This window comes from Xenopus laevis, chromosome 5S (genome assembly GCF_017654675.1).
Source record: "Xenopus laevis strain J_2021 chromosome 5S, Xenopus_laevis_v10.1, whole genome shotgun sequence".
Lineage (NCBI taxonomy): Eukaryota > Metazoa > Chordata > Amphibia > Anura > Pipidae > Xenopus > Xenopus laevis.
Window position 1 is genome coordinate 13,300,976 of NC_054380.1, and position 21,523 is coordinate 13,322,498.

General features: G+C 40.8%; 1 protein-coding gene across 2 annotated transcripts in view; it reads right to left on the reverse strand.

Annotated features, from left to right (window-relative positions):
- LOC108717701 (transport and Golgi organization protein 1 homolog) overlaps positions 1–7,633 on the reverse strand; it is a 57,786-nt gene extending 50,153 nt beyond the window's left edge. For both annotated transcript variants that reach the window (XM_018264970.2, XM_018264969.2), the window contains exons 1-3: positions 7,402–7,633; positions 4,144–4,277; positions 1,065–1,151 (exon numbers count right to left, since the gene is read on the reverse strand). In XM_018264970.2, the coding sequence (XP_018120459.1) occupies positions 1,065–1,151; positions 4,144–4,277; positions 7,402–7,522 (342 nt within the window). In that variant the 5' untranslated portion in view covers positions 7,523–7,633. The remainder of the gene's footprint in view (positions 1–1,064; positions 1,152–4,143; positions 4,278–7,401) is intronic.
- Positions 7,634–21,523: the final 13,890 nt, after the last annotated feature.

Consider the following 21,523-nt stretch of genomic DNA (forward strand, 5'->3'; position numbering starts at 1 on the left):
TGGGCAACATCACAGTAATGTTTCTCTCTCCACATTTTGCACAGCACGATAAATAGGCCCTTTAATGTATGCAGGATTCCTACACAATAACACATATTCCTATACAGGAATGGGATCTGTTATCTGGAAACCCAATAACCGAATAACAAGAAGACCATCTACCCTAGACTTCATTTTATCCAAATAATCCAAATTTTAAAAAATTATTTCCTTTTTATCTGTAATAATAAAACCGTACCTTGTATAAAAACCAGGTGTACTGCCAAACAGAGCCTCCTGTAGGCTGCCGGTCCACATAGGGGCTACCAATAGCCCATATTTGGCAAACCCAGGATCTGTTTTCTTGCTTATGTTGCTCTCCAACTTTTTTTTACATTTGAATGTGGCTCATGTGTAAAAAAAATCGTTGGGGATCCCTGCTATAGATGTAGCATTAAAAAATAATTGGCTTATAACATAAAGCATTGAACACCACAGCATCCCTTCAGATGTGGAGTGCGTTGGTGAAAGCAATACATTTTACCAAAGACAGTACCATTTTAATAAAGCGACAAGCGTTATTTGCAGGCTTTTTTTATTTATTAAAAGGCATTTCATCTGGAATCTTTTTAATGAAGCACGCACCAGAGTTGACAGCCCCTTCATTGTAATCACCTGGAAGAGCTTTGTGGTAACCTAATTTAGTAATTTATCTGCTAAATTGGCATTTGATCCAGCGTGACACACCTGGGGATCATGTCCACTCTAGTAAGTACATGCCACTTCTTCACTGCCAGCCTCACTATACTGAAGTTCAACTGCTTGAGGTTCACAAATTTCTTGGGTCAGCAGGGGGTTCACCAATGAGATCTTTGCCCTAGGGCCCCCCTGGTACATTAAACGAGTCCTGACCATAGGAACATGCAAAATCACATCTGTGTTTCTAAACCCAGACAGGTAGCTGCATCTAAATTTACATAGGTACCTAAATTATCATGTTAACGAAATGCTATGACCAAGATATTAAAGAATAGTTTTATGCAATTAATATAATTTTTTTTTTTTTTACAGGGAACCAGACTTACATCTGCTGGTAATTCAATTTCATCTGTTTTGAAAACTTGTTTTATATCCAGGAGATCCTTTGGGAAATATCCAAAATTATTGCCAACCTGGAGATGAAAGCATAAAAAAAAGCAACAATCAGTCTCTCTTGAGTAGAATTTGCCACCAATTAAATATACCATTTTATAATGTTCTGAACACCCGGATGATCACTGGCATTTCTCTGGCTGTGGTGCGATTAGCCTAAACCTATAAACTATATAAATGTATAAGATTAGAACCTCTAATGTGACATTAAGGTTAGTGTAAGAATTAAAATAGAGATTGCAAGCTGTTATAAGCAGGACCCTCCCCTATTGTAGCTGTAATATGTATCTGTGCAGCAGTTCTGATGAAATATTAGTATATGTAAACTCTTATGTCCTGTATTTGTTTACCATAGACTAATGTCACATGCAGCTCTTTTTCTGCAAGCAGAGAAATGCACACAGAGAAGCAGCGTTGCATTTAGTGCATGGATAAGCACTGCACTGGGCTGTGTGCCCACATGGAGTGGATTTTGTCGGGGAGATGTGAAGGTATTCATTTTCTTGCTGAAACCTGGTCTTGCACACAGATCAATGCAGTGCTTATCCATACAATTAATGCAAGGAGCAGGTGGGTTAGGATCCACTCATCAAGTCTGGACTGGGCTTAAATATAGGCCCTGGTATTTCAAGTACACAGAAGTCCAAAAATCCCCCTGCCAGCCCAATAAATAGTGCGTGTCTATGGAATCTTAGAGCAGCCTTCTTGCATTTGCCAGAACCCACAGATTGCCAGTCTGGGTCTGCCACTTGCATATTTCCCAACTTTCCCATTTTTCACAGGACAGTCCCGATTTTTTGACAGTTCAACTTGCAGTCCCTGATTGTTACTGAAATGTCCAGACTTTCTATTTGATCTCCTACACCGAACAGCCAGAAAAAATGAATTGACTTTTTGCAGAGAGCCCTGAATACGTGGCAGGTGCACTTAGAAACATTTGTAACAATTTAAGATAAGCAAAGAAACACTTGTAACTATTTAAGATAAGCACGTTTCTTGGGACTCACAGCTTAAAGGTGGAGGAGGAGAAGGAGAAGAAGCTCTCCATGGGATGTGGCACATGAGTTTTATACCCTAATGCAAAATTTATATTTTCTTTAAGACTACTCATTCAGTATAAAGTATAAAATAAAAGCAAAACCAGATCCTCATAGCAAACATGTCATTCTTACAGGAACTCTGTGTTTATCTGCTTAAAAAGGAAACTGTTTCCTGCTTTAAGTATTCAGACTGTATCACCATCCTAATAATGCTATCATGCTGGGTAAAATGTGGAGAGAAACATTACCAGTGATGTTGCTCATTGCACTCAATCATATCTTTACTTTTGTTTCCTAAAGGTGGCCATACCATATAAAAAATGAATTGACTTTTTGCAGAGAGCTCTGAATACGTGGCAGGTGCACTTAGAAACATTTGTAACAATTTAAGATAAGCAAAGAAACACTTGTAACTATTTAAGATAAGCACGTTTCTTGGGACTCACAGCTTAAAGGTGGAGGAGGAGAAGGAGAAGAAGCTCTCCATGGGATGTGGCACATGAGTTTTATACCCTAATGCAAAATTTATATTTTCTTTAAGACTACTCATTCAGTATAAAGTATAAAATAAAAGCAAAACCAGATCCTCATAGCAAACATGTCATTCTTACAGGAACTCTGTGTTTATCTGCTTAAAAAGGAAACTCTTTCCTGCTTTAAGTATTCAGACTGTATCACCATCCTAATAATAGCTAAACAGGTCACCAACCCAGACCATTCAGAGTAAGCTATGTTGTTGCATAATTACAGCAGCCAATCCCTCATATTGCCCCCAATCTGTACCTGTGCCAGCAGCAGCCAAAAAATCCACAATATTGCCCCCAAATATATACTTGTGCCAGCAGGAGCCAAAAATCCTTCATATTGCACCTAATTATGTACCTGTGCCAGCAGCAGCCAAAAATCCATCATATTGCCAAGAGGGAGGTGCTTCTGCCCACAGTACAAATCATGGCAAAAGGGGGTTGGAACAAGTGGGTTATAAAATTGAAAAACTATTAAAGGCCAAGCAAACCAAGGTTTAAAAAAAAAAAGAAAAAAAATCCCCTTAAAAGTGCATCCCCCCTCCCCCATGATTGCACCCTAGGCAGGCGCCTACTCTGCCTGCCCCTAGTTCTGGCCCTGCTCACATGCTCTCTATATAGGTTATAAAAGTTGCAGTGTATCAGTTGGCAGGCTGGCCATGCAGGGAAAAGTGCCATGCTGGTACATAAACCGTGCCACTGTCGTTATATCAGTATGTACGGCCAATTTAAAGGAATTCTGTCATGATTCTTAGGATGTCGTTTTTATTTCTAAACTACACTGTTTACATTGCAAATAATTTACTCTACAATATAAAATTTAATTCCTGAACCAGCAAGTGTATTTGTTTTAGTTGTAATATTGGTGTGTAGGTGCATCTCAGGTAATTTTGCCTGGTCATGTGCTTTTAGAAAGAGCCAGTACTTTAGGATGGAACTGCTTTCTCGCAGGCTGTTGTTTCTCCTACTCAAGGTAACTGAATGTGTCACAGTGGGACCTGGATTTTACTATTGAGTGTTGTTCTTAGATCTACCAGGCAGCAGTTATTTTGTGTTAGGGAGCTGCTATCTGGTTACCTTCCCATTGTTCTGTTGTTAGGCTGCTGGTGGGGGAAGGGAGGGGGTGATATCGCTATAACTTGCAGTACAGCCATAAAGAGTGACTGAAGTTTATCACAGCACATGACCGGGGGCAGCTGGGAAACTGACAAGGTGTCTATCCCCGTGTCAGATTTAAAAATTAAAAAAATGTGTTTGCTCTTTTGAGAAATGGGTCTCAGGGCAGAATTCTGCTGTATCAGTACTATTAACTGATGCCTTTTGAAAAAAATATTTTTCCCATAGCAGTATCCCTTTAAGATATTTACAGGACTTTAGATTTAAACTAGGCATGTACATATCAATGATTCACTCTCTGGACAAATCGTAATAGGAAAAGTGCGACTTACTTTCCCCGCCCAAAGGCTTGTTGATCTTCCTGCCAATTTGTGGTACACATATATTGCTTCGTCCTTTTTAAAGTTCACAAAACGGCAGTCTGGTCCTGTGAAATCGTCTAAGGCTTTCCCCTTGCACATCAGCTCTGAATATAGGAGAAAATATAAAAATGGTATTAATACAATGGAAAATACTACTACAACTTCCTACATGACCCGTCATACTATTCCAGGAGTTATTTGTCTTTTTGATTATTTCACAGAGCCAGGGGGCCCCAGGCATTGCAGGAATGCTATAACTATGTTGAAGTCCTAAAGCAGCTGGAGGGCTGCAGGATAGATATCACTTACAATTCTGAAATGTTAAAACAACTTAAAGGAACAGTAACACCAAAAAATGAAATTCTTTTAAAGTAATGAAAATATAATATACTGTTGCCCTGCACTGGTAAAATGCATGTATTTGCTTCAGAAACACTACAATCGTTTATATAAACAAGCTATAATGTAGCCATGGGGGCAGCCATATGTCCTATGCACTTTGATATTTTTTTTACTCACAGGGCCTCATTGATCATAGTAGCCCTACCCAGGCCTGGACTGGCAAATGCCAGAGGGGGCTGTAACATGCCACACTGTGGAGTGGGCTAGTGGGGGACTGGTTGAGCCTCTGTGCACTTGAAATGTCAGGGCCTATTTTGAGTCCGAGTTCAGACCTGGCCGTACCCCAACACAGTTATTTATTTTTGTTACATGTGATATTGAGTTATATGTTATTTTGTGTCTCTAAATACAAAACATACATCCCTATCCTTGTATTTCTTGTATATGGGGAACAATATATGTATATATATTGTATGGCACAGGTTTGTGGTTTCAGCACTACTTTAATATCCAGAATTTAGCACTTAGTCTATAGCAAGGCTACACATATAGGGCACCAAAGAAAATATCTAGGGCAGCAAAAATGTGTGCATGCTAAATCTCTCCCTAATTTATTGTCACTAGGAGTTGTCGTATATCTTGGGCATTATCCTAAAAATCACCCTGCCACTGTTTCGTCCACCTCTAGGGTAGTAGCCCCTTAGTTTGCTAATCACTGCACTATAGAAAAATGTATATACAGCATCACCAGAAATGTGTTTCTCTGATATAAGACAAACAGCAGAAGTGAGGAAACTACATGCTACTGTCCCCACAGTAAGATCTTTCTGGGGCGTCCCACCTGCAAAATCTTAAAGGGTTGTTCACCTTTGAGTAACCTTTTAGTATGCCGTAGAGAGTGATATTCTGAGATAATTTGCAATTGGCTTTCATTTTTTTTATTATTTATTATTATTTCTACTCAGCACCTCTCCAGTCTGCAATTTCAGTAATCTGGTTGCTATGGTCCAAACTACCCTAACAACCATGAACTGATTTGAAAAAAGAGACTGGAATATGAATAGGAGAGGCCTGAATAGAAAGATGAGGAATAAAAAGTAGCAATAACAATACATTTGTAGCCTTACAGAACATTTGAACGCCATTGGAACGCTGGGTAGAGTCAGAAGAAGACGGCAAATAATTCAAAAACTAGACTAAATCAATAGTGAAGACCAATTAAAAAGTTGATTAGAACTGGGCATTCTATAACATACTAAATGTGAACTTAAAAGCAAACCAACCCTTTAAGAAAGATAATGGGGTATATTTATCAAAGAGCGAAGTTAGAGATCGCCAACGCCCTCTATAATGAAATTCCGCCACTCTCCATTTCTATGGGATTTTTAAAAGAGTATTTATCAATGGGTGAAAGTTCATCCTTTGATAAATACGCCCATAGAAATGAATGGAGAGTGGCGGAATTTCACTTGTCTGTGGTCTGTGGCGATCTCTAACTTCACTCTTTGATAAATATACCCCAATAGGTTTTGCACACATACAAACAGACCCCTGGTCCCCTGTAATACTGGGCCTCCTTCCACAGCAGTCCTCACTGGCAGCATATTTACACTAAAAAACAGCAGAGTTGCTTGCAACATACCGTGTCTACCACCTCTATAATGCATCATTTACCCCAAATTCAAAACATGGGTAAAACATAAACAAGTACCGGCATGGGATTCGTTATCTGGTAACCTATTATCGGAAAACCTGTTATCCAGAAGCGGCTCCATTTTATCCAGACTCCATTTTATCCAAATAATCCAAATTTTTAAAACAGATTTCTTTTTTCTCTGTAGTAATAAAACAGTCACTTGTACTTGATCCCAACTAAGATATAATTAATCCTTATTATAAGCAACCCCAGCCTAGTGGGTTTATTTAATATTTACATGATTTTTTATTAGATTTAAGGTATGAAGATCCAAATTACAGAAAGATCTGTTATCCAGAAAACCCCAGGTCCCATACCTGTACATAAATAAGTATAGGGAACACAAAAAGTCTGAAAACCTATGAAAAATTGTTTTCAATGCGTTCAGTTTGGACATTGACTTGGTCTATAGATAACAACAGGCCAATTTAGACAAGCAGCAGCTGTTAATCCTTATGTTACATCTGCCTTTAGAATGAAAAGGACTGGGGTAAAAAGGATCATTGAGGTACAAAAGACGACTCGGGATCATTTATAAACACTGGGCAAATTTGCTCCTGGGCAGTAACACATGGCAACCAATCAGGTGATTGCATTCAGTGCTCACCCTGCAGCTGACTGAAAAAGGCAAATCACTGATTGGTTGCTATGGGTTACTGCCAGATGCAAATTTGCCCAGTGTTTATAAATATGCCTCTGTTTGACTCCAGTGCACCTAAAATTGACCAGCCCAATGTTAGCTTGCCAGGGAGAGTAATGACGCTGTAAACTTGTTAGCTCTTGGGCAATAAGGACCGGTTGGATTAGCCAATGATACAAGATGTAAACAAAGGCAGCTGGCCTATAAACAGGGATTTAATTCCATGGTTTCTTGTGATTGTGTCAATAACAAGATATACAGAGATATAAGAGTGAGCAGGGCAACCATGTAGCAGAGTGACACTGTATGAATGATAAAGGGGAAGGGAATTGGAAAGAGATACAGTGAGGAGAGGGGAAAGTGATGAGAGTACTACTGTAATACGGAAAGCATTTTAGGACATACAGTATGCAGTGTCCTAAGGCAGCATAGTTGAGCGCATACAGGAAAGTGATTTATCCTGAGGATGTCCTAAAATGCTTTCCGTACTACTAGCCCCTCACTCACTGCTCCCCCCAGTTAGTGAAAGGCACAAGCCAAGGATACTCACTGCTGCACTCCTCGTCTGCGCAGCGCTTCAGCTCGGAGAACCTGCGCTCCAGAGTGTGGCTGCTGTGCGCCATGTGTAGAACAAGAGCCAGCAGGGAAATGTGGATCCTGGCCGCAGCCATGTCTGAAGGGTGGCAGTGTCCTGAGGCTGCTGGGGGGAGGGAACATGAGCAGAGACAGGCAGACACGTCAGCAAGAGACCGCACAGTGAGGATACGGGGGAGGAGACTGCAAGGAAAAGACGGGGGAGGGGAGATGGGAATTTGTTACTCCCTGACTGCTGAACTAAAAGTCTCTGACTGTGGGAGAGGCAGTTGTGTTTTGCTAGGAGCTGATCAGCTGTTAGGAAAAACTCAGGTTACAGTAGTTGTGAAGGGAGAGGTCACTCAAGGGGCTCCTGAAAGGAACAGGCTAAGGTCCAAATTCACACAGTCAGGCTTTTCTGGGGAATGGGAAGGACTTAGCTGCTGCTGCACAGCTTGGATGGGGCTTGAAATGAATACACATATATATAACTGGCATGACCAGGGGTGTAGAAGCAAACCCTGCGGCTGCAGGGGGGCTGGAGAGTAGGGTTGAAACCTTTTCCGGAAAAAAATACCGGCCTACCTATATATTTATCTTTTTTGCCTATAAATAGCATTGGGATCAACCATCCTTTTTTCCGGCCAGGTGGCAACCCTAGTGGAGACACTCATTATTGAGCCATCTCAACATATACTGGTAAAACAGAACAACCGCTGGATATGTTGGGGGGCCCTAATTTGCTGTGAGGCCCAATAAGAACTAGTTACTCCGCCACTGATAGTGACATAGGATCATTATGGGGAATAGAAGGAAAAACATCCTCATTTTAGATTTATAGATATATTTAACATATTTTTTTGGACAGTAGCGTTTACAATCAGCTCATTTGTATAGAAATGTTAATATCAGAACAAGTATTATGGGGGGGCAGCTATTGGGGAGAAGCATCCCTATGGGGACCCTTTAGTATTGTTCGGTATCTCACAAAGTAGCCAAATCAGAAGCATAACTGTACAATGTCGGACTGGGGGGCCCTGGGCCCACTGGGGCTGCTGCCCCAGGGCCCCCATCCGAACCCCCCTGCAGTGCCGGTGTGTGTAGTGCATCTGCTCGCGGTGACACATATGCGTGCATCGCCGCGTCTTTGCACATGCGTGCGGCGCCATAGTTGTGCACGCACACAGTTTTCTTCTGCGACCTCCGACAAAGGGGGTCGCGGCATTAAGAGCCACATGTGGGTGCAGACCTGGGCCCGGTGTGGCCCACGAGTGCCGGGGGCCCACCGGGTCTTTCCCCGGTGCCCCGCTGGCCCAGTCCAACCCTGTAACTATAAAGCAATTGGACCCAGCAATTGGGGGGGGGGCAGTAGTACTCTGATATGCAATTTCATAAAATGTCTTATTCCCAAAGTTTAACGGGGCTATACAATGATATTTTTCTTTTCTACCCAAATGTTACTTGTTAGGGTCCTAGAATCCACTACGGTGAATACCGGGTGAATACCTAACCAAATCAGAATCCTAATTTGCATATGCAAATTAGGGGTGGGAAGGGGAAAACATTTTTTACTTCCTTGTTTTGTGACAAAAACTCACGTGATTTCCCCTTTGTTAGGGTTTGGGTTCGGCCGGGCAGAGGGATTCGGCCGAATCTGAATCCTGCTGAACAAGGCTGAATCCTGGCCAATCCTGGATTCAGTGCATCCCTACTTGTGAGCGCTGCCCGTGACCACAATTTTTTTTTTTAACTTGTAGGGGGAGACCTGACCAGCAATGGGTTTTTAGTGCCCATGTTTGTGTGGCGGTGTGTGGGGTCTAGGGTGGGGCCTATGGCGGTGGGCAGGGCCCAGGGGCTACAGAATTGTTTGTCCCACAGGCTCCGTGATTTCTGATGGTGGCCCTGCATATATAGGTTAATAAAAGAGGTGTATGCCCATACCGTTCCTGACTAAATGGTTCCGACCGGTGCAGGCCCTGACCACTAGCTGAATCCTCTTCTCTGTTTACGTCCAGTCTCTTGTGAGGGACTGCAGGAACAACATACCTCCCAACTGTCCCTTTTTCGGAGGGACAGTCCCTCTTTTGACAGCTCAACCCGCAGTCCCTCATTTGTACTGGAAAGTTCCTCTTTTCTCTGCACTGAACAGTCTCAGCTTTTAGCAGAGAGCCCAGAACAGCTAACAGGTGCAAATAAGATACTTTGCAACAATTTTGAGACACAAAAACACGGTTTAGATAAGGAGAAATATTTTCAAACTTTCATAACCTGCCAAATTTTGTAAAACAAACATGGTAATTAGGGGGTGTGGCCACAGAAAGGGGTGTAGTCAAAAAAATTGCTGCGCTACGTGCGGAAATTTTTTTTTTGTCCCTCTTTTTACTTCCAAAATGTTGGGAGGTATGGGAACAAGTGAAGCTGGGAGTGCTGGACAGACTGCAGTGAGGATATGAGAGGACTAGAAGAGATGACATGATGCACCTGCAGGAGAGAGGGCTGATGGCCTGAGGGGCTGAAGTAAGGTCCCATAGACAGTCACTATTTAATGGGCTAGTGTAGGACTATTTGGGCCTCTGTGTACTTGGAATGCCAGTGCCTATTTTGACTCCCATTCCAGACCTGGTTCTGTTCTGGAAGACCTTCCTCTAATCCAATGGTCAGTGAGTGAAGCTGATACCTACCATTGCAGAGGGTAGTATTAGGAATTAGTAGACCAGGAAATTCCAAATGTAAATTGTACTGCAAATCAGAATTTTGCAATAATAAAAATTAGCAGTGGCTGGTTGTCTGATATAGGTTACCAAGTAAGGAAAGTCATTACATAACGTTTGCCTCTTGAGAGAGAACAAAGCAGGTTGAAATTTGCAGCTTCTCACAGCAGAATAATAATAATACATCCTCTTAGTAACAGGATGTTTGTTCAAAAAAATCCTGTCTCCATGTCTGAAATAAATGAACAGGTGTGGCACCCCATGTTTTAATTTAATGGGTTTAATGACATTGTTTGCTATTTGCTGTTAGTCTTAGTGTAATATCACCCCACCACCTTATGTTTTTCTTTAAAGGAACGGGATGGTTTACGTCACTTCAGGCAAGTTTTACCCTGAATGTAATAAAACAATGGAAGAGATAGGATCTGTGCAGCCACTGGGACAGAATCCACTGTTATACAGATAGCTAGAATCTCAGCCATAAAGCAGGACAGGACTGCTGCTTACAATGGGGATCAGATAGGATCGGTGCAGGCACTGGGACAAAATGCTCTGTTATACAGAAATCCAAAATCTTGAGTTCTGTTTCTGGAGTGCACTTAATGCTCAACTGCTGAGGCAAAAAAAAAAAAAAGGACACATTTACAGATGGTCGGTCCAGCTGGAATCCAACTGAGCTCTGCGGCATTAAAAGGTTGTTAGAAACATTCTGTAGCATGTGAAGTGGTTGGAATACAACATTTATAGAGGCTTTATTTATCTTAATAAGTTACATAGTTACATAGTTAAGTTGGGTAGAAAAAAAGACCAAAGTCCATCAAGTTCAATCCCTCCAAATGAAACCCAGCGCACTTACTCACAGTCTACCCTCATAATATAAGTCTACCCTCCCAATAACCAATTTAGTTGCACGTCTCTCCAGCTCATTAATATCCCTCTTAAAGTGGACCCGTCACCCAGACATAAAAATCTGTATAATAAAAGTCCTTTTCAAATTAAATATGAAATCCAATTTCTTTTTTTTATTAAAGCGTTCATAGCTGTTGTAAACTCATTTAAAAATATCAGCTGTCAATCAAATATTGCCTGCCCCTCCTAGCAATTACTTTCACTTTCCATTAGGCACTTCCTAGGTGTCACTACTCTCCCTACATTCCCCCCATTCTCTTAACCATTTAATTGTGTAGCCAGAACATGGGGATGGACATCAGGTCCCCCATTCTGGTGCACAAACAAGATTCTGAGATGATACAAGACTTGTCTTAATAACAGTGTCCACAAAATGGCTCCTGCCTGCTTGTTATAATTATGAGTTCCCAGACTGATGGAAACAAGATTCAAATAATTTATACAGTGTAATTAAAGTTCATTTTGCTTGACTAATGTGATAAAATAGGACATGAAATAATTTTTTTGGGTGACGTGTCCCCTTTAAGGACTGGAGTCCAAAACTGCACTGCTTACTCCAGATGAGGCCTCACCAGGGACCTATAAAGAGGCATAATTATGTTTTCATCCCTTTTTTTTATCAAGACAGAACATTATTTGCTTTAGAAGCCACATAATGACACTGCCCATAATTACACAGCTTATTATCAAAGACCCCTATCTCCTTCTCCGTTAAGGGGACACCCGACACACTGCCATTTAGTGTATAACTTTATATTATTTTTGCCAAAGTGCATAACCTTACATTTATCAACATTTAACCACATTTTCCAGTTTGTGCCCAGTTTTACAATTCAGTCAAATCATTCTGGCAGAATCCTGCATGGAACCTATAGTTCTGCACAATTTTGTATCTTTAGCAAAAATAGAAACAGTACTTTCAATGCCCTCCTCCAGGTCATTAATAAACAAATTGAAAAACAAAGGACCAAGTACAGAGCCCTGTGGTACTCCACTAACAACACTGGTCCAATTATACAATTTCCATTTACCACCATTCTTTGTAATCTACCTTAAATGCAGGTACAAATACTATGCTCCAGGCCAACATTCCTTAATTTAACCATTAACCTTCTGTGTGACACTGAATCAAATGCTGTAGCAAAGTCCAAGTAGATCACATCCCCTGCCATTGCAGGGTCATGGTTTCTGCTCACCTCCTCATAAAAGGCAATTCAATAATTTTGGCACAAACTCATAGGGGCAAATTCACTAAAGCGCGAAGCGCCGAACGCTAGCGTTAATTCGCTAGCGTTGGCCATTTTCGCTACTGCGCAAATTCACTAACAAACGCTGGCGTAGTTTCGCTAGTGTTACTTCACAACCTTACGCCAGGCGAATCTTCGCTAGCGACGAAACTACGCAAATTCACTAACTTGCGCAGTGTAGCGAACGCTACCTTTTACGCTACATGACGGGTGATAGGCTGAAAAAGATCGAAAATTTTTTGGGGCTCCCCTTCCTCCCCCCTACATTTCCTGACTCATGGCAACTTACCTAGACAGTGGGCACATGTGTAGGGCAAAATAAAATTTTTATTGGCTGATTTGATGGTTTTCTAGGCATTTGTAGTGCAGATACGTGTTCCTCCATTGAAATTTGAATTTCGCGCCGTATGCAAATTAGCCTTCGCTAGCTCAACTTCGCTTTATATAGCGAAACAACGCTAGCGCAACTCCGCAACCTTTCGCTACCCCTGTGCGCAACTTCGCATTTTAGTGAATTTGCATAGCGCTGGCGAAAATTCACCTGGTGAAGTGCGGCGAAGTGCGGCGAAGTTGCGCCTGGCGCAGCTTCGATTCTTAGTGAATTTGCCCCATAGTATTATGATTTGCAATTAAGTTAAGTATCGTATCCCTTAATACCCCTTCAAATAGCTATGACCTCAAATGACCATTGAAGTGAAACTAACCGGACTATTGTTTTGAGGCTGAGAAGGGGATCCTTTTTTGAATAGTGGCACCACATTAGCAATTGAGGAGCTCTGCTTCAGAACCACATCGTTATTTGGGTTTGTGTCTGTTGCCCCCCCCCAGCTTTAAAGGAACAGTAAAACCAACAAAGCAAAGTGTATTAAATGTATTAAAATATAAAGCACCGTTGGCTTGCACTGGTAAAACTGGTTTGTTTGCTTCAGCAACTCTACTATAGTCTACTATTTGTCTTGTGCTTAAATGGCTGCCCCCATGGCTACATGCAGCTTGTTAATATAAACTATAACAGTCTTTCTGAAGCAAACGTCCCAGTTTTACCAGTGCAGGGCAACACTATATTATTTATTCTTTACTTAAAAACATTTTCATTTTTGATGTTACAGCTCCTTTAAAGTCTTCTGAAGAACAAAGGTAAAGATGGAACAGATGCTGAGAGACTAGGAGATTTTCAGGTTCCTCTGCTGGACAGTCTGGGACATGTGGTTAGGCCTTCTTTGTAATGGAGCATTACTGAATTTGTCTTATGTAGTATTGGGGGGGGGGTGATTCTTCTTTGATATGGAATTGTGTGATATTGATATTGAAGGATTTATGTCCATGAACCAGCAGAGGGCAGTGTTCCCCATTGCACAGCCTACGCCTGCAGATCTGTTTCAGTTTAGCTGCTCTTCCTGTGCATTCAGCGCATGTGATAAAGAAGAAAACGACTAAATGTATACGTACGTGCAGCCATAAGGTCCTAAGCAATTCAATGTGTCCTTTAAACGTAATGGGTGCTTGTGAAACAGATTCCACAGATTTCATATGTGTCTGAAGGATTATATAAGGCATTTCTCCACACCAGTAAATCAGGGTCAGCACAGCAGCAAATGATGGGATCTGTAGAGAATTGGCTAATTTATACTCCTCATTGTTGCTTTTTTTTTGGTAAACTTTAATGTTTATATAAGTTGTTTGAGTCCCTTAAATGCATCTTTGCTAATCTCTGTAGACTAAATGTGACTATTAGAACCTGTAGGAGAATCTAGGAATACTTACTTATTTATTAATTAGTATTTCTTTCTTTCCAGGATTTGCTCTCTAGGGTTGCATCTCACAAACTCATGCTGGAATTCTGTGTCCTCCTGAAGCAATCTGCTAAGAGAGTCATGTTCCTGTCTTTGCATGCAGGGTTGGACTGGGCCGGTGGGACACCGGGAAAAAACCCGGTGGGCCCCCAGCTCTTATGGGACCTGCCAGCCCAGTTTCCGCACCCACATCTGCGATAGGAAGGCTTCTTAATACTGGAAAAACATTGTGCGCAGGTGCATGAGCACACAGACGGTGCCCCAGCACATAAATACAAACGTAGTGCTCCAGCACAGCACAGGGGGGGCGGAAGGGTGCTCTGAAGCAGTAGCCCCGGAGGCCCTGGCCCCCCATTCCTGTTTGCATGTGAAACTATGATATAACTTGCCATCTCAGAGACCTGTCTTAGAGGCCCTGTAAGAACCATGTATTCTGTATAACCACACAGAAGCACAAGGGATTCAGCATGGGTACTGCCTGGGGTTGCCACCTGGCTGGTATTTTACTGGCCTGGCCGGTAAAAATGATGCTTGAAACAGCAAGAATATAGCTAGGCCGGTATTTTTTTAAGAAAAGGTGGCAACCCTAGTACTATCACATCCATGTACATTACTGCTGGATCTTCCAGCTAATCCCTCCAAGCCTTTCCTGGGGTATAAACTGATCCCCAGTTACCCAGGATGCTATTGACTGATCCGACCTCTTACCAGCCCGGGACTTACATCTAATTCCCAAGTAAAAAAAGATCCCACACTCAGGGATATTTCTGCTACAGTCCGTTCCCACACTGCTGCCCATAGCATGCAGAAATATGGATATGTGGAAGCAGGCACATTCATGAACTCTGAAGTGTTTATTATATGCACAACATTTTTCAGGCATATTTCGCTGAACTGAACTGCCTGCTCTACTGTACTATTGCTCCATTTCAGCTACATGTTTTCTGAATGTGATATGACTCATCTACCTGTCAGGTTTAAAGGAGAACAAAAGCTTAACTAAAGAAGTAGGTAGGAATGTTATACATTATGTTTTGCACATCTGTACCAGCCCAGGGGTGACCCCCTGTGACAAGTTTGAAGTCCTGGATCATTGCTGCTATTGAGAAACTGAAAGTTAAGGTTGGTGCAATAAGTTTTGTATATAGAATATGGCATTTTTAGCCGTATTCATTTATAGGGTTTAGTTCTCCTTTAATAACTTTTGCTGCAAACTGATTATATTGTGCCCCTCCTTCATTTGATCTTCATCCCCATATGCTTTACCAATTAAACTAGTCCTGTGTTAAATACTTATCCCATCTATGCTTCTGACAGATCTGCCTGTGTTGCATGGATGCCACTGACTGGTTGCTCACCAGAGTGTCACTGATTCCCACGTGCTGTGGATACCCTAATAACAGATATTCCCACAAACCCCGATGCCACTGCAATTATCCCTTGTGCTGCTCTTTGAATTTTCAAAAACAAAAGGCTATAAATGGACAAAAATATGCAATTCTACCACTAAAAGTGCATCTGAAGTGCCACAATTGTTACCTATTGCATTAATTTTTCATAGACTTGCCAAAAAAAAAACGTCCTCCTTATCACCATTATTTTTTACTGGCAAGGTAAAAACCATCATATAGACCTAGTAACGTCAATTCTTCAATTCGTCAACTTCAAAATCCAAATTCCAGAAATCAGATGTGAATGGTGTGTGTGTGGGGAGGTCCTTGTGGGGGCCTTGTCTTGTAGTTCACACGAGATCTGAAACCCATATGCTTACATTTCCATTGTAAAGAAAAATATCTGAAATCTAAGCCCCCATTGTGAATTTTTTTGTCCATCCAGATTTATAAGGTGGAAACTACTGTATTTTTAAGTCTTCCCAATCTGCACTTTTCAGTATTTTTTTGCATTTATACAAATGCAGAGGTAAAACAGTATAACTGTAGGGTTTCCCACAAGCTGAGACAACATTCTGACTTGCATGCTCAATAGCACCAGGGGGCTGCAGTGATGTCTTGCACCTAATAGGCCTACACTCTGCACCTTGCACTGCCAATTCCACTGGGCATTTACTCTGTACATGGGCTGTAAAGGGGAAAATGTTGCCTTTGCGCCAACGGGGTTGGTAAATCCCTAGTTTGCATACTGACTGTTTTCTTGGGATTGTTAATAACTTGCATAGGAAACTGGGTTACATTGCTTACATCATGGGTGCCCTAGAAGTTATACTTAATATATAGTTGAATTAAACCAGTGAGCATGCAATTGCATTGGATCATCTCTGGCCAATCGGCCATGTAATCGCTGCTGAGAAAAAGTCCAAATCAAAAAATAGGAGCAGGAAACTGATGGCCTGGAAAAGGTGCCAGTTTGTAATGTTGGCTGAGTTATAATATATCTGAGAGTCAGCTGATGGTAATTTAAAGGGTGAAAATGAAAATTTAACATAAGCTTCATCATACTGAAGTAAGAAACTTTCTAAATACAATGAATTAAAAATTCTGTACTGTTTCTGAAGTAATCAAGTTTATATTCACTATTCCTCTCTCAGCATTTGTTTCTCTTCATTCTGTCTTCATGCAGCAGTTGGGTGTCAGATGAATGATCCAACAAATCTTATAGGGGGGCTTTCTTTCCTAGCAGATGAATAAGAGCTCACTCAAATAACTGATTCCATTACAAACAAATCCAACAGAATAACTGCCTTTTGCACAAATTCTGCATGTAGAGAGACAGGATTTCTGGTGAATTTAGTAGAGTGAGCTCTAATACATCTTTTAGGCAAAAGGAGCCCCCCTATAAGATATATTGGATCATTCATCTGACTTCCAACTCCTGCATGTAGAGAGAATGAAGAGAAATAGATGCTGAGAGAGGAATAGTGAATATTTCAGAAACAGTGCAGAATTTTTAAGTAGTTGAATTTAGAAAGTTTCTTATTTCAGTATGGGGAAGCTTATTTTACATTTTCATTTTCGCGATAGTTCCCCTTTAAATTCTGTAACATCCTGAGTGCTATGTTCAATCCCATAGTCCTTTTAATGTTTGTATTGGAATGTTGGGTTGTAGCCCGTGATAGTGAAAATCGATTTGTCCATTGACTGCCTGTGTTTTTCTTGATCTCAGAGTCAGAAGAGCATCACCAGCTCGCACTGCAAATCATGTTCAATCTCCTGGATTATTCCAGTTGGGGTTAGAGTGTGGAAGCTTGGGGGAAAATAGGAAAGCAGCTCAAGAGAAGATGGAAAAGGTAGATGGACTGATGTAAGAAAGAAAAAAAAACTACAATATCAACATCCTTCAGTAGATCAGATTTACACATTGTATAAAGTGTACGAGCAGCTTTTTGACAAAGAAGTCTTCTAGTAAATCTGATATTTTTACTTACTATTTGTGTCATTTCTTCTCAAGGAATCCCAAGTTGTGGATTGAGGATCAGTGGAGATGGAGACAGGACTGGTGGCATGTATACCATTTCGCTAAGTTCCACGCAGGAAAAGAATGTAAACAAAAGCCCCAAACTGGCCATGAAGTAAGTTTTGGCTGCTGGGATTTTATTAGGCCCAGGTAACTTGCCACAATTCATATTGGCTCTATAACTGGAGACAATTATATTGGGGCCAGTTGTGTAAGGGCCACTATAACCTTATAATACACAAAAACCATGAATATCTTGTAAATTATATCCTTATAAACGGTGACTACTAGGGATGCACCGAATCCAGGATTCAGTTCAGGATTCGGCCTTTTTCAGCAGGATTCAGATACGGCCGAATACTTCTGCTTGGCCGAACCGAATCCAAATCCTAATTTGCATATGCAAATTACTGGCGGGAAGGGAAATCACGTGACTTTTTGTCACAAAACAAGGAAGTAAAAAACATTTTCCCCTTCCCAACCCGAATTAGGGTTCGGATTCGGTATTCGGCCGAATCTTTGCGAAGGATTCGGGGGTTTGGCCGAATCCAAAATAGTGGATTCAGTGCATCCCTAGTGAGTTCTGATGTCATCAGTTATAAACTGTGAGTTCTGATGTCATTTCTGTCACACGACTCACTGAAACTTGTGTATTATAATAAATAAAGTACCCCCAGTTGCAAAATATGAGGATATTAGAAGTTACCTCGGAGTTCCATGACCTGTATAAAAACACTCGGCCATCGGCCTTGTGTTTTTATATGGTCATGAAACTCCTCTGTAACCTATAATATCCTTATAATTGACAAGAGGGGGTACTTTATTCACTATATAATACAGAAAAGCCATGAATATCCTGTAAATGATATCCTTATAAATGGCTCTTAATGATGTCATCAGTTCTAAACCGAGCTTAGTGATGTCATTTTTTGTCACATGACTCACTAATACATGTGTATTTTAATAAATAAAGTAACCCTTGCTCGAAAATATGAGGATATTAGAAGAAACCTCGGAGTTCCATGACCTGTATTTAAGCACTCGCCTCATGCTTGATCATGGAACTGCTTGGTGACTTATAATATCCTTGTATTTTTAAATAGGCGGTACTTTATTCACTAAAGATTTTTCCAGTTAATTCTGTTAAAATACACGATTTATCCTGCGGCCTGCCATAGTTTTATGGGATCTCTCTGTACAGGCTGTACAGGCAAACTTAGGGGGCTGTTCCTGATGAATTGTGCTTAGTACAGGGCATTCCAGTGCTGGTATATTTTATGGTATTTCACTGTACAGAATGTGAATTTAGAGAGCTCTACCTGCAGAATTGTGTTTAATAAAGGGGAATATCTATGATGACATAGACTTAGGTTATCTCGTTATCTTGGTTCCATGATATAAGCAAACTCCTGCAGAATTGTGATTAGTTTCATTTACCTTCCAAATAGTTTGGCAACAAATTGTTGGTCACTACTAGGCTAGGATGTGTTCTAGCCAAACTGAGATTTACTGGCAGTTAAAGGGCATGTAAAGGCAAAAATATAAAATCCCATTTTTACTTTCTTTAATGAAAAAGAAATCTATCTCCAATATACTTTAATTAAAAGATGTCTACAGTTTTTATCATAAACCTGACTGTATGCAGTGCAATTCCCCCTTCTTTTACTGCTGTTGATAGGAATTGTTAGATGGTCCCCAACTGCTGTGCAGGTAAACGATCATACTTTCAAATGGCAGGTGGAGCCCCCCCCACCTTACTTCCCAGAACTCGAGCAGCATTGTTGGATTCCCTGTAGAGATTTGTATCCAGAGACGCAGTGCAGTCTCTATATTATGGTTATTAATCAGTCTTGCTGTATTTGCTTCTATGGCAGATATTATTTGACTTGTGCTGTTTTGATAATTTATGACGATCCCTAAGCTTAACCTCCCAACTGAAGCCCAGACCACACTGAGCATGTGCGAGTCTTGATATTGCAGAAATGTCTAACAAAGTTACAAGATGACAGCCCCCTGCGCCAACTTTGAAAGCATAAATCATTTGTCTTATTAGGCTGCTGGTGCAGTAAGTTCATGTTTATATTTAGTATACATAATACAGCATTTCTAACATTATTCTATTTTAGACTTTAGTTGCCCTTTAAGGCAAGACTAGCCGCAATGGAACAATGGTGTGGTACCAGGTTAAAAAAGCTTAGGAGATAAAATGCTTCAAATCAATTTGGCAGGTTGGGCTATTGTTGCTCTAAAATGCAGAATATCTGATCAACAATCTCTATAACTGCCAATTCCCTCTAGGTACCCATGGGTGTGGGCACGAATACTTAAAAAACAAAAAACAAGCTTTAAAATTTGTCATCAATATTTTGGTCCATTTTTACCCTATGATGCCTGGCAGCCTTGGCAAATGTTTTCTCTGCCCAGCCTCTGTGTTTCCCATTTAAAAAAGTTAGTAAAGAAGTACCAAGAAGCAACTTTTTACTACCAGTAATTGTGTTTATAGCCGCATTGTGCAATTCACTCACATGCCTGATCTTAATTATGTCTTAAACTAGTCCATAAAAATGAAGTGTTATATGTCTGCCCACTGACTCTGTAACCAGTTATTTTCTCTTCGGATTTCCAAGTAACATATGAATTAAAAGGGGTTTATCCATTAAAGAAATCACTTTGTGTTGATTATAGGCTGTGAATATTATAAGATGTTTGTTGCCTTGGAAAAAAGACCAAGATGAAAAAGGTGAGAGCAATGAAGAAGTTTCTGAAGAAACACAGCTGTTCATTTCTGGGATGAAGGAGCAAGCGCCAGGTTGTATTCTGTACTGTATGTGCTGCTTCTTAGTGGAAGAGCATTTGGAAGCACTCACATGGAGGAATTCGGGTTTCCTGCCTGCAGGGTATATAAGCCATTCAAACCTTCAAAACTGTATGAGCTTATTTCATGCTGCAGAGGGAAAATGATTCATTGTACAGGTTTAGTGTCACCCCCCCCCCACACACACACACGCACACAAGTAATTCACTTGAAATTACCTTGCAAACGTATTCAAACCCAATTCTATCATTTCACAGAATAACAAATTATGTGGAGAAGTTTTGTTCTTTTGACGTCGCTTTATACAATTAAAATATGGTTCTAGCAGTTTTCAATCCCCACACTTACATATTTGGTAGACACATTTTAGCTGCAGCAATAAGATACCCTTAAGACTCTTGGGGTAAGTAGGTAGCAGCTTTGCACACTGGTCTTGAGTGTTTTTTGCCCATTTTTGCAGGCAGAGTGGCACGGATCCTAAATTAGGTTGAGATCAGGGCTTTGTCTGGTCATTGTAGGACTCGTCTTTTTATTTGAGCCGCTCCAGACTTAGTTTGCCTTGTGTTTGGGATCGTTGTCCGACTGACTGATGCACTTCTGCCCCAGCTTCTAGCAAGCCACAAGAGGTTCTATCTCAGTAACTGTGTATTTTGCATCAGAAAATGTTCATTCACTTTTAGTAAGATGCCGAGGCACTCCATGATGCTACCTATACCATATGTCAATCTAGTTATGGTATTTGAGGTTTGATGCTTTTCTGGTGGCAGAGTTTGTTTTCCAGTAAAGGGCAGGATTTTGATGATGTTTCCAGTGAGCCGTTTGTTTTGTTAAGATGTTGAAGGTTCTGTTAAGCTTTGTTACCAAATATTGGCTGGCTAAGTCAGCCTCTTCTCAAATAGAGATGAAAAAGGAGTGAGTGAGTACACATGGCAATTAGTACTGAGGTTTTAATAATTTTCCAAAATTTAGATATTAGGGAGCACCAACCATCAGTTACAGGAAAAAATGGTGTGCAGAGTCAGATAATGTATATTAAATCAAAAATAAAGGAGAAAAAGAGCTGACCCATGTGACTGCACCATCCCATCCACAGCATCCAAATTGCTAATGTGCAAATAAAACGTAACTTTTAATAAGAAAATATGTTAAAAATGTTAATATATAACTGTCCCAGTATTCACACTTAAAAATTAGGCTAACCACGGAGTACTGA